Raw genomic sequence first — 15,970 nt, 5'->3', positions numbered from 1 at the left:
AACTACACCAGATGATCCTTTAACCATATTTAACATAACGGGTGTTGTAAATTGCTATGAATTACTATTGTTACTTACCAGCACCTTGTTTTTCTCCCTTTAGCCACTAGATGGGGACCTTCTACACTTTATATGACTACAAGTTCACAAAGCTGGTGATGCAGCTGGACTGAAGAAAATGCTGGTACCCATGTGGACTGATCTCCATTCAGGGTCACTCAATGCAGATAATAAAGGAGGGATTACCGCACCAGACTAGCAGGCGCAGGAACAGTGCCCTGCAATGTATTAAAACAGCCGTTTTCCATCTCATTTACTGTAGGTACAAAATGTGATATTTACAGAACGTACTCATGGTAGTCATTACAAAATCCCATGTAGATTAAAAAATCATAGATTATCCAGATTATTTTCTTAAAATAGGGCACACCAGCATTAAAGATTATATATTATTAGCATTTCTATAACACCATATTTAAAGTCAGTGTTTGGTTAGACAAAAGTTGTATCTCCTATTAAATAAGAAGAGGTGTGAGAGCACACGTTTGTCTTTATTCAGTGATTTGAAAAGCACAGCTTCATCCATCATTGATGACCTGGCCTCGACACTGCGTTCCTATCTGCACCTGAGGGCAAAGGTCAAGGAGTGCGGACTATAAGCAACAAGTGGCAGCTCGGTCAGGTGCACGGATGAAGACCATCATCAGCGAAAACAATGCACAGGCCCTCTTTTTTTTTTTTTTTACCTGTAGTGACGTGTTGAAGTATGGCATGCTAAAAGAAAATGAATAAAACTCAGACTTGTTATATCAAACATAAGGATTTTTTAATTTTCTCAAGGTGACAATTACCGTCTAGTCTTCCATCACATTTGTGCACATTTAAAATGGAGCGGAGCACCAAGAGCAAGACCCAAAATTTCTAATTTATCCATGTGATTGGGCATGTCAGTTCTGGATGATTGGTATCGGAATCGCAGAATAAAATCCTGATTGGAGCCTCCCTACATGAAACGTTTAAATATGCAGAGAAAATAACTTGTGTGAACATACACTCAGTTTACAGGACCTCCATTGCAGCAAGGTTGCTGCCATGCTCAAAGAACATAGTGTCAAGTTTGAGTGTGAACTGACAGGTTTTACTGCAGTCTATAAATCAGTGTTCTCTGAAACAAAGAGCAGCAATGTGCAAGCTGCCAAAGACGACAAGCTTGAAAATTTGCTCAAATGAAGCCTGAAAATGAACACAGTACATCAAATTCACCACGTGAATTGTATGTACTAATGTGACGATTTGGCGGACATTACTTAAAAGTACCTTAAAAGGGTGTCATACTCATCAGTAACACTTCTCTGTATAATAGGGTGCACTTCTAAATAATATGTGCCTCTAAGGCACATATTGTAATGTAGTGCCTAATTGAGTGTCCAATGAGTGCATGTTATTGTGCAAGATTATCTTTGTAATATTTTCCTGCAATATCAAAATCAAATCAACTTTATTCGTAGAGCACTTTTCCTGCAAGGACATGCAACACAAAGTGCTTTACAGAATTAAAAACAATTACCACAATTAAAAAGAAAACAATTACAAAGAAAGCCCCTCCCTCCCACCCTCCATACTAGACACACACACACACACCCATAATCACACACAGTAGGGAGACATGGCATGGCACTGAGGCAAGAGCCGTAAAAAAACGTTTCTGCAGGTGAGGACAAAGTGCAGAGTATCTGAAGTAGACTGTGCAGATTATCTGAACCAGCACCCCAATCCTCGCCAAAGCGGTGGACCAAATGTGTCATAAATCATCATAAATGAATGATTAGTGAGAAGACAAAGACAAGGGCCTACCTGAGCGTAGTTGCTGATACCAACGGTGCCAATGTCACCTTCTACTCGCACCCACTCATGCTTATCTGTGAACTTCAAAGCTGCACGGACAACAAAGAAAGAAGATTAGCAGATGAATGTGTGACTTGTATAAAAAAATAAAATGGCCCACATCCGAACGTAAGGAGTTATAGAGACACACTAAAAAGAAAAAAATGACTGTACAATATCATATTTAACATAAATCTGACATGTTTATTTAAATTAATTGAACTGCTTAGCATATCTTGACTGACATCAGATTGCCTTTAGGATGTTTAATAAATAAAGTACATATTAAAGTGACCCCCACATTCTTATAATTTTATGTGCACTCTGTGGGGAAAAAAGGTTTATCGACTAAATCCAAACAAATTGGAAGTTGACCAGCATCTTAGAACTTATGTTGGGAAAAAAAAAGTGTGACTATTTATACTTTAAGTAGGTTTTTGGATGTCACAGTGAACTTCACCTTTGACCACTCCCTTAAAACCTGATATTAAAGCTAATTTTAAAGAGGTGCAGGTTTATTTCAGGGCTAATGTTAACAAGGAGAGGAGTCTAATCACTTAGGTTGAGCAAATATAAAAACACATGAGCAAACAAATGAAAATATGGCTTGAAGTTTGTCAACACGCATGACGAGGAGAGCACAATCAGGGCTGAAAGTCCCCCCGTGTGAAGGCCTGGATAATTGCATTTAAAAACTATATTTAACACCATCGACATTTATCTGTTTTTGCTAACATGAAATACAGGTTTAGCTGTTGGCACAGCATCACATGACATTTGTTTAATACATTGCGACATGCAGCAAAACACGAGATTAGCTGTTGCTAATTAAGCCTCAAGTTCTGAGTTAATGTCTCGACTAAATTATAAAAAAAAAGGCTAGAATTATGAATAAATGAAGCTTTGTTGTGAATGGAGCTAACACGCTGCTGCTAATCTTCACGTTCAAACTTTGTTCCACAAATATGAGGTGCACTTGGAATTATAAAGTTTGTACCTGTGGACCGGGCCGCAGTGGTGGCCAGCAACCGCAGACAGCTCTTCGACCATAGCAGACGTGTGACCGGATGAGCTGCTGTCGGTGAAAGCTGACAGAGTCCGGAGGGCAAGTTCACAGACAAGCATCGTAAGACAGCTGCTCTCATCGCCATCTTCACTTCAGTGTGCGGTTCCTCTTTCGCACTGCGCGCATACACTTGACCGCGGGAACGCGCATCATCTACCTCCCCGCCGGTTTGGGGGGCGTGGCATCGTCAGAAAGGGGCAGGGTCGAAAGGAATGAAAGAAAAATTAATTAGCAAAAGCGCATGTTTTATGTTTTGCTAATATATGGCGAAATAAACCTGACCTGAATTTGTACCTAGAACTTGCTGAAAATTAAAGTGACATCTAGCGGCAAACCTTTACATTACAGCGAACCCTTAACTCTACATACTCCACACACACACACACACACACACACACACACACACACACACAGGCTTTGGTCTGTATTTTAAACAATTGTGACAGTACAAGTAAAATTACAGTCAAGTTATACTTACTATACTTGAGTAAAAGTTGGTAGTAACTTTTTGGGTCCACTGTACACTGCTAGAATTTCCCCTTGGGCCACAGAACAATAGTTTAAAAAAATTAACAATGCCATAACTTTTAAACAGTTTGTAAGAAAGTGCATCACCTTTAGAACTAAAGTACTGTATAACAATTGTTGGTAAAATGTACCAAAGTATATTCACGGTTCCTACAGATTTTACATTTCAAAACTCCATTCCATACTTTTTCTAGACCAGTATCATTAGACCGACACTATTGTTTTTATTGTAAAAATGTAAATATAAACACCCTCTGATCTCAGCCTCTCAAATGTGAATCTTTCTTTTGTCATCTATGAAAGCAGAGTGATCTTATTTGTATCAGACAGGGGCTGCCCACCTACTCATGGAGTAGGAAGCGACAACCTGAACAGTCAAGTTGCGATTAATTCAATGCCCTGGGAATACAACCTGGATGAATGACATTACTCACAGGTATATTTTCTTTGTGTTTTATGCAAAACAAGAAATTCACAGTTTGGGAAACAGTGGTTAACATTTTTGCCTCTTTCTGCTTTGTTGCAGACAAAACCACTATCTGTGCTTGACTCATGTTGATTTGGTCTGTCAAGGCCACACGGGCTGGTTTCCACCAAATTAAAACCCACCACACAGTTCTGTGTCCAGGGTGCGAAGGTCAGCTCTACTTATTTTTCCTGTAGATTTGATGATCATTTGTAGTCCGTTCCTGTCCGCCAGCTTTGTGTTAATTTCCTTCACTTCCCCCGTCAGTGGTGAGTACAACTCACTGGCGGCCTTCACACTTTCCAGGGCACCAAACTCGTCTGCAACGCAAACATGGAAGCAACGTGACACGCCTTATCTCAGTGCACAGCTTTGCTCTCTACTCTACTGTTTCTAGTACTGACAGCAAAAGTCTTTATTTGCATATGACAAATCGATTTTAATGTGACGGTTTGTTTCACAGCACAGTAAGAGAACATTCAAAACAAAACTGCTGACATGTCATGTCTTTAAGCTCCGCCCATTTCCGGTTAAACCCAACTCACTTCCAGTTTATACCCCGCCCACTCCGAGTACAGATACGAATACAGAATTTAGATGGGGGAACAGATACAGATAGTGGTGTACTCGCTCATCCCTAATAGCATGATTAGCATTATATTGTTAGCCAATATCATAAATAAATGTAAAAATTTCTAATTTATCCATGTGATTGGGCATGTCAGTTCTGGATGATTGGTATCGGAATCGCAGAATAAAATCCTGATTGGAGCCTCCCTACATGAAACGTTTAAATATGCAGAGAAAACAACTTGTGTGAACATACACTCAGTTTACAGGACCTCCATTGCAGCAAGGTTGCTGCCATGCTCAAAGAACATAGTGTCAAGTTTGAGTGTGAACTGACAGGTTTTACTGCAGTCTATAAATCAGTGTTCTCTGAATCACATCAGTCATCATCTGACTGAAGTCCAGACAGGCCATAATACTCAACTGCTGGTTTGGTTATGGTCTGGAGGGTGGATGTAATAGAAATGCAACTTACAGTTTTGATGGGCATGACAGGTCCTGTGAGCTGAGTGGCCATCTTCACTTCCTCCTCCTGAAAAGATTAAACACACCACTCACCAAGTGTTGCCATGTTTGGAGAAAAACATTTGCAAATATGTGCAACTATTAAACATTTTGACCTCAATGTTTGACCTCAGTCATTTAGCATAAAACTTACAGTGCTGTCTCCCTTCCTAGGAGCAGAAGCCTTCCTGGGGAACAGGATGAGCGTGGACCGGTACTCCTTCAGGCGCTGCACATTGGCCTGAAGAGATTCTTTAGACCTGTTACGGCGGCAAGGGTCCACAGAGATTCCGATGGTGCGGGCCGTCTTTTTGTGGATACCGGCGGCCTGCAGGGAAGAGCAAGGTGCATTAAGATTTATTTTTGCTACAGTTGAAAAATGTTTACGGAAAAGGTGTGTTTAATTTAGAAAACAGTCATCAGAGAGAAGGGTTCAATGCATTCATCAACATAAATACAGCAATTGCAGAGATCATCATCATTTGACTGTTGAAATACAAAGACATTCAATGCAATCCTTTAACATGTGTGCAGTTATACAGTCTGGATAGAATTCATATTAATTAGGCCTTCTTTCCCAGATGTAAAACAAGAGTGTTAATGACCAATTCCTGCTTAGACAAGATTTTATGAAAGACATTGTATTAGATTCTTCTGTCCATTTTTTTTTATTGTACTTTCTCTTGAATTTAGATTTCAGCTTCTGTGTGTTGCCATGTTAATCTAATCTGCTCAGGGCCTTGACAATATGGAGCGCTGCCCCATGTCACACTATTAGCAATGGGGCAGTTTCTTTAACATTTCAGATTCATCTCAGTACCAGCTTGCTGGCACACTAATGTCTGCATTGTTCCGTCCTATGATCGGCTGATCAGAGCCACATCGCTCAACAGACATGTTACATACACAATGGCTATCTGAGGAGAAATTGACTTCCCTGGTGATTAGATCCATTGTACTTAACCATGTTGTATAAATTACTTGCCAACTGCTCCATATGGTGTTTTGGCGTGGATGTTTGAAGTTGTCTGAACCTTAAATCGACAATCTGTTCTATTTCTCTTGGCTACATTTGAGTGAGCACCAACTGTACAAGCACCCATGTATCACCAATCACAGGGAAATCAGTCAAATAATAAAATATGGTAATCTAAAAGGGTTGGGTGATGTGGACCTTGGCATAAATCACAATATTTTAGGGCGTATCATGATATAAATTGTAAATTGAACAAATTGTATAAAAGCTACACACCATAAGCCATAAAATGAAATACACTTTTAAAGCACATTTATTGGTAACAAACTGGCTAACTTTTCTAATGGGATGTGAGCCTTAGCACACATTGCTACTAAATAAGCAAACTGTAATTCCTGTCTGTGCATGTGAATAAATTATTGGATACTTAATTGGATAAAATGTCCTACTCCTACAATATTGGTTGTAGGAGTAAATATACATAATTTGAAAGATTTACCTTCAGTTCCTCCAGGGTGAAACCACGTCCAGCACGGACCTTGGTGTGGTACCTTATGGTGGGACACCTGACCTGCGGCCTCAGTGGTCCGGCGACAGGACGTGGAGCGATGCGGCGTGCCTTGGCCTGGCGAGCCTTTCGTCTGAGGAAAGAAACCACTGTATCAACCTGCAGTAAACCAAATAGTCTAGTACTAACAGGCAACAGAAATGCATTTGTGTTGTCCTAAACCTTGCTGACATTTGCCACAAACACGATCAACATTCAACTTTTCAATAAAGATACTGCGTCACTAATCACATTAAATCACTGTATTCACACATTCAGGCAAACCACCAAAAGGATTTATATGCCATCCATTTAACGATTTTATTTTAGGTTTCAACAGATTCTCGTCATTGCTGACCGTTAATTATACTACACGTAAACGTACATGCACATGTAGCCTACCTTTGATAAATTACAGCAATTTTGTAAACCCATATAGAACGTATTGTGATACATGCAGAATATCATGACAACTAAACGTGGCATCTACACTAACCTGCGGAGCTTCCTGGCTGGCTGGTTGAACCAGGTGCGTACTCTTTTCTGCCAGTCTTTGTGGAAGTGGGGGTTCAAGATCATTCCATTCCGGCTGGGGGCCATGGTTGCCTACTTCCCTGGAACACACGATTCACCGACATGAGCTAGCTTCCATGCCGGCATCATCATGCATCTTCGCTGAGCAATGGCTGACAGTTAGCCTCGCAAGCAGCGATTCAACCAGACATTTGTCAACTTCATGACACCATTAGAGTAAGTAATCGTGGGAAGCCTTCTCGGCTTCAAATTCTTATGGTAGTTACGGTATGGTAACCCTTTTGCTTTGATAAATGTTTGCAGGAATGCTACCAGGCACGCTACTGCTAGCAGACATCACTTTCAAAACAGAGGTTTTAAGGGACTTTAACATGAAAATTCAAGTCAATGTTCACCTAAATTCATAATTGACCAAATGTACTACTAAATCCCACTAACTAGACGCATAAACGGTACATCTAGGGTAAGGATTGCGATAGATTATCCTGAAATCAGTAGAAGACAACATTCGTACCTACAAGGGAGGAAAATGGCCGAAAGGAAAAAGGAAGGAGAGAAGCGGTGGATTGTGGGATATGTGTGTCCATGTGGGCGTCAACTAGCCAATCAGCGACAGCTATGTAACCAAAGAGTGTATATCACGTCCAAATAATACCTGGCTGCGACTGTTTGGATTTTCGATTATAAAGTGTTGAAACGTCCAAAACGACCAAAATATAAAAGTTTGACAAATTCACGATTGTGTTTTAGTGTTCAAAACACTAATAGATGATTGAACAGAAATGGAACAGTCAAACATGGGACATTTTGGCAAAAAACGGAAGTTAATTTCTTTTTCATGTATGTGCATGGTAGTTACAGGAAAACAATTCTGAACACATTTTAACTTTATTCCATAAAAACCAAAGATAGCTACAAGCTTATATCCTGATAGTTGTCCCTGAGTAAGGGCAAAATGACGGCTGTGTTAAAATATATCCAGCAATTCTAATCCATTAAATCAATCAACACCCTTGTACAACATGTTAATACATGTAAACAAAGCACCAGCAGAAAGATCAGATCAACAGTCCGATACATTCACACAGCAACTACACCAGATGATCCTTTAACCATATTTAACTTAACGGTGTTGTAAATTGCTATGAATTACTATTATTGTTACTTACCAGCACCTTGTTTTTCTCCCTTTAGCCACTAGATGGGGACCTTCTACACTTTATATGACTACAAGTTCACAAAGCTGGTGATGCAGCTGGACTGAAGAAAATGCTGGTACCCATGTGGACTGATCTCCATTCAGGGTCACTCAATGCAGATAATAAAGGAGGGATTACCGCACCAGACTAGCAGGCGCAGGAACAGTGCCCTGCAATGTATTAAAACAGCCGTTTTCCATCTCATTTACTGTAGGTACAAAATGTGATATTTACAGAACGTACTCATGGTAGTCATTACAAAATCCCATGTAGATTAAAAAATCATAGATTATCCAGATTATTTTCTTAAAATAGGGCACACCAGCATTAAAGATTATATATTATTAGCATTTCTATAACACCATATTTAAAGTCAGTGTTTGGTTAGACAAAAGTTGTATCTCCTATTAAATAAGAAGAGGTGTGAGAGCACACGTTTGTCTTTATTCAGTGATTTGAAAAGCACAGCTTCATCCATCATTGATGACCTGGCCTCGACACTGCGTTCCTATCTGCACCTGAGGGCAAAGGTCAAGGAGTGCGGACTATAAGCAACAAGTGGCAGCTCGGTCAGGTGCACGGATGAAGACCATCATCAGCGAAAACAATGCACAGGCCCTCTTTTTTTTTTTTTTTACCTGTAGTGACGTGTTGAAGTATGGCATGCTAAAAGAAAATGAATAAAACTCAGACTTGTTATATCAAACATAAGGATTTTTTAATTTTCTCAAGGTGACAATTACCGTCTAGTCTTCCATCACATTTGTGCACATTTAAAATGGAGCGGAGCACCAAGAGCAAGACCCAAAATTTCTAATTTATCCATGTGATTGGGCATGTCAGTTCTGGATGATTGGTATCGGAATCGCAGAATAAAATCCTGATTGGAGCCTCCCTACATGAAACGTTTAAATATGCAGAGAAAATAACTTGTGTGAACATACACTCAGTTTACAGGACCTCCATTGCAGCAAGGTTGCTGCCATGCTCAAAGAACATAGTGTCAAGTTTGAGTGTGAACTGACAGGTTTTACTGCAGTCTATAAATCAGTGTTCTCTGAAACAAAGAGCAGCAATGTGCAAGCTGCCAAAGACGACAAGCTTGAAAATTTGCTCAAATGAAGCCTGAAAATGAACACAGTACATCAAATTCACCACGTGAATTGTATGTACTAATGTGACGATTTGGCGGACATTACTTAAAAGTACCTTAAAAGGGTGTCATACTCATCAGTAACACTTCTCTGTATAATAGGGTGCACTTCTAAATAATATGTGCCTCTAAGGCACATATTGTAATGTAGTGCCTAATTGAGTGTCCAATGAGTGCATGTTATTGTGCAAGATTATCTTTGTAATATTTTCCTGCAATATCAAAATCAAATCAACTTTATTCGTAGAGCACTTTTCCTGCAAGGACATGCAACACAAAGTGCTTTACAGAATTAAAAACAATTACCACAATTAAAAAGAAAACAATTACAAAGAAAGCCCCTCCCTCCCACCCTCCATACTAGACACACACACACACACCCATAATCACACACAGTAGGGAGACATGGCATGGCACTGAGGCAAGAGCCGTAAAAAAACGTTTCTGCAGGTGAGGACAAAGTGCAGAGTATCTGAAGTAGACTGTGCAGATTATCTGAACCAGCACCCCAATCCTCGCCAAAGCGGTGGACCAAATGTGTCATAAATCATCATAAATGAATGATTAGTGAGAAGACAAAGACAAGGGCCTACCTGAGCGTAGTTGCTGATACCAACGGTGCCAATGTCACCTTCTACTCGCACCCACTCATGCTTATCTGTGAACTTCAAAGCTGCACGGACAACAAAGAAAGAAGATTAGCAGATGAATGTGTGACTTGTATAAAAAAATAAAATGGCCCACATCCGAACGTAAGGAGTTATAGAGACACACTAAAAAGAAAAAAATGACTGTACAATATCATATTTAACATAAATCTGACATGTTTATTTAAATTAATTGAACTGCTTAGCATATCTTGACTGACATCAGATTGCCTTTAGGATGTTTAATAAATAAAGTACATATTAAAGTGACCCCCACATTCTTATAATTTTATGTGCACTCTGTGGGGAAAAAAGGTTTATCGACTAAATCCAAACAAATTGGAAGTTGACCAGCATCTTAGAACTTATGTTGGGAAAAAAAAAGTGTGACTATTTATACTTTAAGTAGGTTTTTGGATGTCACAGTGAACTTCACCTTTGACCACTCCCTTAAAACCTGATATTAAAGCTAATTTTAAAGAGGTGCAGGTTTATTTCAGGGCTAATGTTAACAAGGAGAGGAGTCTAATCACTTAGGTTGAGCAAATATAAAAACACATGAGCAAACAAATGAAAATATGGCTTGAAGTTTGTCAACACGCATGACGAGGAGAGCACAATCAGGGCTGAAAGTCCCCCCGTGTGAAGGCCTGGATAATTGCATTTAAAAACTATATTTAACACCATCGACATTTATCTGTTTTTGCTAACATGAAATACAGGTTTAGCTGTTGGCACAGCATCACATGACATTTGTTTAATACATTGCGACATGCAGCAAAACACGAGATTAGCTGTTGCTAATTAAGCCTCAAGTTCTGAGTTAATGTCTCGACTAAATTATAAAAAAAAAGGCTAGAATTATGAATAAATGAAGCTTTGTTGTGAATGGAGCTAACACGCTGCTGCTAATCTTCACGTTCAAACTTTGTTCCACAAATATGAGGTGCACTTGGAATTATAAAGTTTGTACCTGTGGACCGGGCCGCAGTGGTGGCCAGCAACCGCAGACAGCTCTTCGACCATAGCAGACGTGTGACCGGATGAGCTGCTGTCGGTGAAAGCTGACAGAGTCCGGAGGGCAAGTTCACAGACAAGCATCGTAAGACAGCTGCTCTCATCGCCATCTTCACTTCAGTGTGCGGTTCCTCTTTCGCACTGCGCGCATACACTTGACCGCGGGAACGCGCATCATCTACCTCCCCGCCGGTTTGGGGGGCGTGGCATCGTCAGAAAGGGGCAGGGTCGAAAGGAATGAAAGAAAAATTAATTAGCAAAAGCGCATGTTTTATGTTTTGCTAATATATGGCGAAATAAACCTGACCTGAATTTGTACCTAGAACTTGCTGAAAATTAAAGTGACATCTAGCGGCAAACCTTTACATTACAGCGAACCCTTAACTCTACATACTCCACACACACACACACACACACACACACACACACACACACACACACAGGCTTTGGTCTGTATTTTAAACAATTGTGACAGTACAAGTAAAATTACAGTCAAGTTATACTTACTATACTTGAGTAAAAGTTGGTAGTAACTTTTTGGGTCCACTGTACACTGCTAGAATTTCCCCTTGGGCCACAGAACAATAGTTTAAAAAAATTAACAATGCCATAACTTTTAAACAGTTTGTAAGAAAGTGCATCACCTTTAGAACTAAAGTACTGTATAACAATTGTTGGTAAAATGTACCAAAGTATATTCACGGTTCCTACAGATTTTACATTTCAAAACTCCATTCCATACTTTTTCTAGACCAGTATCATTAGACCGACACTATTGTTTTTATTGTAAAAATGTAAATATAAACACCCTCTGATCTCAGCCTCTCAAATGTGAATCTTTCTTTTGTCATCTATGAAAGCAGAGTGATCTTATTTGTATCAGACAGGGGCTGCCCACCTACTCATGGAGTAGGAAGCGACAACCTGAACAGTCAAGTTGCGATTAATTCAATGCCCTGGGAATACAACCTGGATGAATGACATTACTCACAGGTATATTTTCTTTGTGTTTTATGCAAAACAAGAAATTCACAGTTTGGGAAACAGTGGTTAACATTTTTGCCTCTTTCTGCTTTGTTGCAGACAAAACCACTATCTGTGCTTGACTCATGTTGATTTGGTCTGTCAAGGCCACACGGGCTGGTTTCCACCAAATTAAAACCCACCACACAGTTCTGTGTCCAGGGTGCGAAGGTCAGCTCTACTTATTTTTCCTGTAGATTTGATGATCATTTGTAGTCCGTTCCTGTCCGCCAGCTTTGTGTTAATTTCCTTCACTTCCCCCGTCAGTGGTGAGTACAACTCACTGGCGGCCTTCACACTTTCCAGGGCACCAAACTCGTCTGCAACGCAAACATGGAAGCAACGTGACACGCCTTATCTCAGTGCACAGCTTTGCTCTCTACTCTACTGTTTCTAGTACTGACAGCAAAAGTCTTTATTTGCATATGACAAATCGATTTTAATGTGACGGTTTGTTTCACAGCACAGTAAGAGAACATTCAAAACAAAACTGCTGACATGTCATGTCTTTAAGCTCCGCCCATTTCCGGTTAAACCCAACTCACTTCCAGTTTATACCCCGCCCACTCCGAGTACAGATACGAATACAGAATTTAGATGGGGGAACAGATACAGATAGTGGTGTACTCGCTCATCCCTAATAGCATGATTAGCATTATATTGTTAGCCAATATCATAAATAAATGTAAAAATTTCTAATTTATCCATGTGATTGGGCATGTCAGTTCTGGATGATTGGTATCGGAATCGCAGAATAAAATCCTGATTGGAGCCTCCCTACATGAAACGTTTAAATATGCAGAGAAAACAACTTGTGTGAACATACACTCAGTTTACAGGACCTCCATTGCAGCAAGGTTGCTGCCATGCTCAAAGAACATAGTGTCAAGTTTGAGTGTGAACTGACAGGTTTTACTGCAGTCTATAAATCAGTGTTCTCTGAATCACATCAGTCATCATCTGACTGAAGTCCAGACAGGCCATAATACTCAACTGCTGGTTTGGTTATGGTCTGGAGGGTGGATGTAATAGAAATGCAACTTACAGTTTTGATGGGCATGACAGGTCCTGTGAGCTGAGTGGCCATCTTCACTTCCTCCTCCTGAAAAGATTAAACACACCACTCACCAAGTGTTGCCATGTTTGGAGAAAAACATTTGCAAATATGTGCAACTATTAAACATTTTGACCTCAATGTTTGACCTCAGTCATTTAGCATAAAACTTACAGTGCTGTCTCCCTTCCTAGGAGCAGAAGCCTTCCTGGGGAACAGGATGAGCGTGGACCGGTACTCCTTCAGGCGCTGCACATTGGCCTGAAGAGATTCTTTAGACCTGTTACGGCGGCAAGGGTCCACAGAGATTCCGATGGTGCGGGCCGTCTTTTTGTGGATACCGGCGGCCTGCAGGGAAGAGCAAGGTGCATTAAGATTTATTTTTGCTACAGTTGAAAAATGTTTACGGAAAAGGTGTGTTTAATTTAGAAAACAGTCATCAGAGAGAAGGGTTCAATGCATTCATCAACATAAATACAGCAATTGCAGAGATCATCATCATTTGACTGTTGAAATACAAAGACATTCAATGCAATCCTTTAACATGTGTGCAGTTATACAGTCTGGATAGAATTCATATTAATTAGGCCTTCTTTCCCAGATGTAAAACAAGAGTGTTAATGACCAATTCCTGCTTAGACAAGATTTTATGAAAGACATTGTATTAGATTCTTCTGTCCATTTTTTTTTATTGTACTTTCTCTTGAATTTAGATTTCAGCTTCTGTGTGTTGCCATGTTAATCTAATCTGCTCAGGGCCTTGACAATATGGAGCGCTGCCCCATGTCACACTATTAGCAATGGGGCAGTTTCTTTAACATTTCAGATTCATCTCAGTACCAGCTTGCTGGCACACTAATGTCTGCATTGTTCCGTCCTATGATCGGCTGATCAGAGCCACATCGCTCAACAGACATGTTACATACACAATGGCTATCTGAGGAGAAATTGACTTCCCTGGTGATTAGATCCATTGTACTTAACCATGTTGTATAAATTACTTGCCAACTGCTCCATATGGTGTTTTGGCGTGGATGTTTGAAGTTGTCTGAACCTTAAATCGACAATCTGTTCTATTTCTCTTGGCTACATTTGAGTGAGCACCAACTGTACAAGCACCCATGTATCACCAATCACAGGGAAATCAGTCAAATAATAAAATATGGTAATCTAAAAGGGTTGGGTGATGTGGACCTTGGCATAAATCACAATATTTTAGGGCGTATCATGATATAAATTGTAAATTGAACAAATTGTATAAAAGCTACACACCATAAGCCATAAAATGAAATACACTTTTAAAGCACATTTATTGGTAACAAACTGGCTAACTTTTCTAATGGGATGTGAGCCTTAGCACACATTGCTACTAAATAAGCAAACTGTAATTCCTGTCTGTGCATGTGAATAAATTATTGGATACTTAATTGGATAAAATGTCCTACTCCTACAATATTGGTTGTAGGAGTAAATATACATAATTTGAAAGATTTACCTTCAGTTCCTCCAGGGTGAAACCACGTCCAGCACGGACCTTGGTGTGGTACCTTATGGTGGGACACCTGACCTGCGGCCTCAGTGGTCCGGCGACAGGACGTGGAGCGATGCGGCGTGCCTTGGCCTGGCGAGCCTTTCGTCTGAGGAAAGAAACCACTGTATCAACCTGCAGTAAACCAAATAGTCTAGTACTAACAGGCAACAGAAATGCATTTGTGTTGTCCTAAACCTTGCTGACATTTGCCACAAACACGATCAACATTCAACTTTTCAATAAAGATACTGCGTCACTAATCACATTAAATCACTGTATTCACACATTCAGGCAAACCACCAAAAGGATTTATATGCCATCCATTTAACGATTTTATTTTAGGTTTCAACAGATTCTCGTCATTGCTGACCGTTAATTATACTACACGTAAACGTACATGCACATGTAGCCTACCTTTGATAAATTACAGCAATTTTGTAAACCCATATAGAACGTATTGTGATACATGCAGAATATCATGACAACTAAACGTGGCATCTACACTAACCTGCGGAGCTTCCTGGCTGGCTGGTTGAACCAGGTGCGTACTCTTTTCTGCCAGTCTTTGTGGAAGTGGGGGTTCAAGATCATTCCATTCCGGCTGGGGGCCATGGTTGCCTACTTCCCTGGAACACACGATTCACCGACATGAGCTAGCTTCCATGCCGGCATCATCATGCATCTTCGCTGAGCAATGGCTGACAGTTAGCCTCGCAAGCAGCGATTCAACCAGACATTTGTCAACTTCATGACACCATTAGAGTAAGTAATCGTGGGAAGCCTTCTCGGCTTCAAATTCTTATGGTAGTTACGGTATGGTAACCCTTTTGCTTTGATAAATGTTTGCAGGAATGCTACCAGGCACGCTACTGCTAGCAGACATCACTTTCAAAACAGAGGTTTTAAGGGACTTTAACATGAAAATTCAAGTCAATGTTCACCTAAATTCATAATTGACCAAATGTACTACTAAATCCCACTAACTAGACGCATAAACGGTACATCTAGGGTAAGGATTGCGATAGATTATCCTGAAATCAGTAGAAGACAACATTCGTACCTACAAGGGAGGAAAATGGCCGAAAGGAAAAAGGAAGGAGAGAAGCGGTGGATTGTGGGATATGTGTGTCCATGTGGGCGTCAACTAGCCAATCAGCGACAGCTATGTAACCAAAGAGTGTATATCACGTCCAAATAATACCTGGCTGCGACTGTTTGGATTTTCGATTATAAAGTGTTGAAACGTCCAAAACGACCAAAATATAAAAGTT

General features: G+C 40.2%; 4 protein-coding genes across 6 annotated transcripts; all 4 read right to left on the bottom strand.

Annotated features, from left to right (window-relative positions):
* Window positions 1-82: 82 nt before the first annotated feature.
* LOC144901603 (glycine cleavage system H protein, mitochondrial-like) lies at window positions 83-4,077 on the bottom strand. The gene is made up of 3 exons (XM_078795629.1): window positions 2,882-4,077; window positions 1,855-1,934; window positions 83-278 (listed from the first exon to the last, which is right to left on the bottom strand). The coding sequence occupies exons 1-3, from the start codon at window positions 3,033-3,035 to the stop codon at window positions 243-245; spliced, it is 270 nt and encodes an 89-aa protein (XP_078651755.1). The 5' UTR covers window positions 3,036-4,077; the 3' UTR covers window positions 83-242.
* An 11-nt stretch (window positions 4,078-4,088) lies between these two features.
* LOC144901600 (large ribosomal subunit protein eL13-like) lies at window positions 4,089-7,723 on the bottom strand. Of its 2 annotated transcripts, none has more exons than XM_078795624.1 (6): window positions 7,590-7,723; window positions 7,038-7,155; window positions 6,494-6,635; window positions 5,173-5,346; window positions 4,990-5,046; window positions 4,089-4,264 (listed from the first exon to the last, which is right to left on the bottom strand). In XM_078795624.1, the coding sequence occupies exons 2-6, from the start codon at window positions 7,139-7,141 to the stop codon at window positions 4,238-4,240; spliced, it is 504 nt and encodes a 167-aa protein (XP_078651750.1). In that variant the 5' UTR covers window positions 7,142-7,155; window positions 7,590-7,723; the 3' UTR covers window positions 4,089-4,237. The 2 variants fall into 2 exon arrangements, with proteins under 2 accessions (XP_078651750.1, XP_078651751.1); XM_078795625.1 differs by having other exon boundaries at window positions 7,594-7,621.
* A 366-nt stretch (window positions 7,724-8,089) lies between these two features.
* Window positions 8,090-12,247, bottom strand: LOC144901602 (glycine cleavage system H protein, mitochondrial-like). Its single transcript, XM_078795628.1, has 3 exons — window positions 11,048-12,247; window positions 10,021-10,100; window positions 8,090-8,444 (listed from the first exon to the last, which is right to left on the bottom strand). Exons 1-3 carry the CDS (start codon window positions 11,199-11,201, stop codon window positions 8,409-8,411), a joined length of 270 nt encoding a protein of 89 aa, XP_078651754.1. The 5' UTR covers window positions 11,202-12,247; the 3' UTR covers window positions 8,090-8,408.
* An 11-nt stretch (window positions 12,248-12,258) lies between these two features.
* On the bottom strand, window positions 12,259-15,893 carry LOC144901601 (large ribosomal subunit protein eL13-like). Of its 2 annotated transcripts, none has more exons than XM_078795626.1 (6): window positions 15,760-15,893; window positions 15,208-15,325; window positions 14,664-14,805; window positions 13,343-13,516; window positions 13,160-13,216; window positions 12,259-12,434 (listed from the first exon to the last, which is right to left on the bottom strand). In XM_078795626.1, exons 2-6 carry the CDS (start codon window positions 15,309-15,311, stop codon window positions 12,408-12,410), a joined length of 504 nt encoding a protein of 167 aa, XP_078651752.1. In that variant the 5' UTR covers window positions 15,312-15,325; window positions 15,760-15,893; the 3' UTR covers window positions 12,259-12,407. The 2 variants fall into 2 exon arrangements, with proteins under 2 accessions (XP_078651752.1, XP_078651753.1); XM_078795627.1 differs by having other exon boundaries at window positions 15,764-15,793.
* Between the last annotated feature and the right edge of the window lie 77 nt (window positions 15,894-15,970).

The sequence above is a fragment of the Doryrhamphus excisus genome, linkage group LG13, assembly GCF_037039965.1.
Source record: "Doryrhamphus excisus strain RoL-2023G ecotype Guam linkage group LG13, RoL_Dexc_Guam_v1.1, whole genome shotgun sequence".
In the NCBI taxonomy this organism is placed as follows: domain Eukaryota; kingdom Metazoa; phylum Chordata; class Actinopteri; order Syngnathiformes; family Syngnathidae; genus Doryrhamphus; species Doryrhamphus excisus.
The sequence above is the reverse complement of the archived record's forward strand: the minus strand, read 5'-3'. Positions and strand labels throughout refer to the sequence as shown.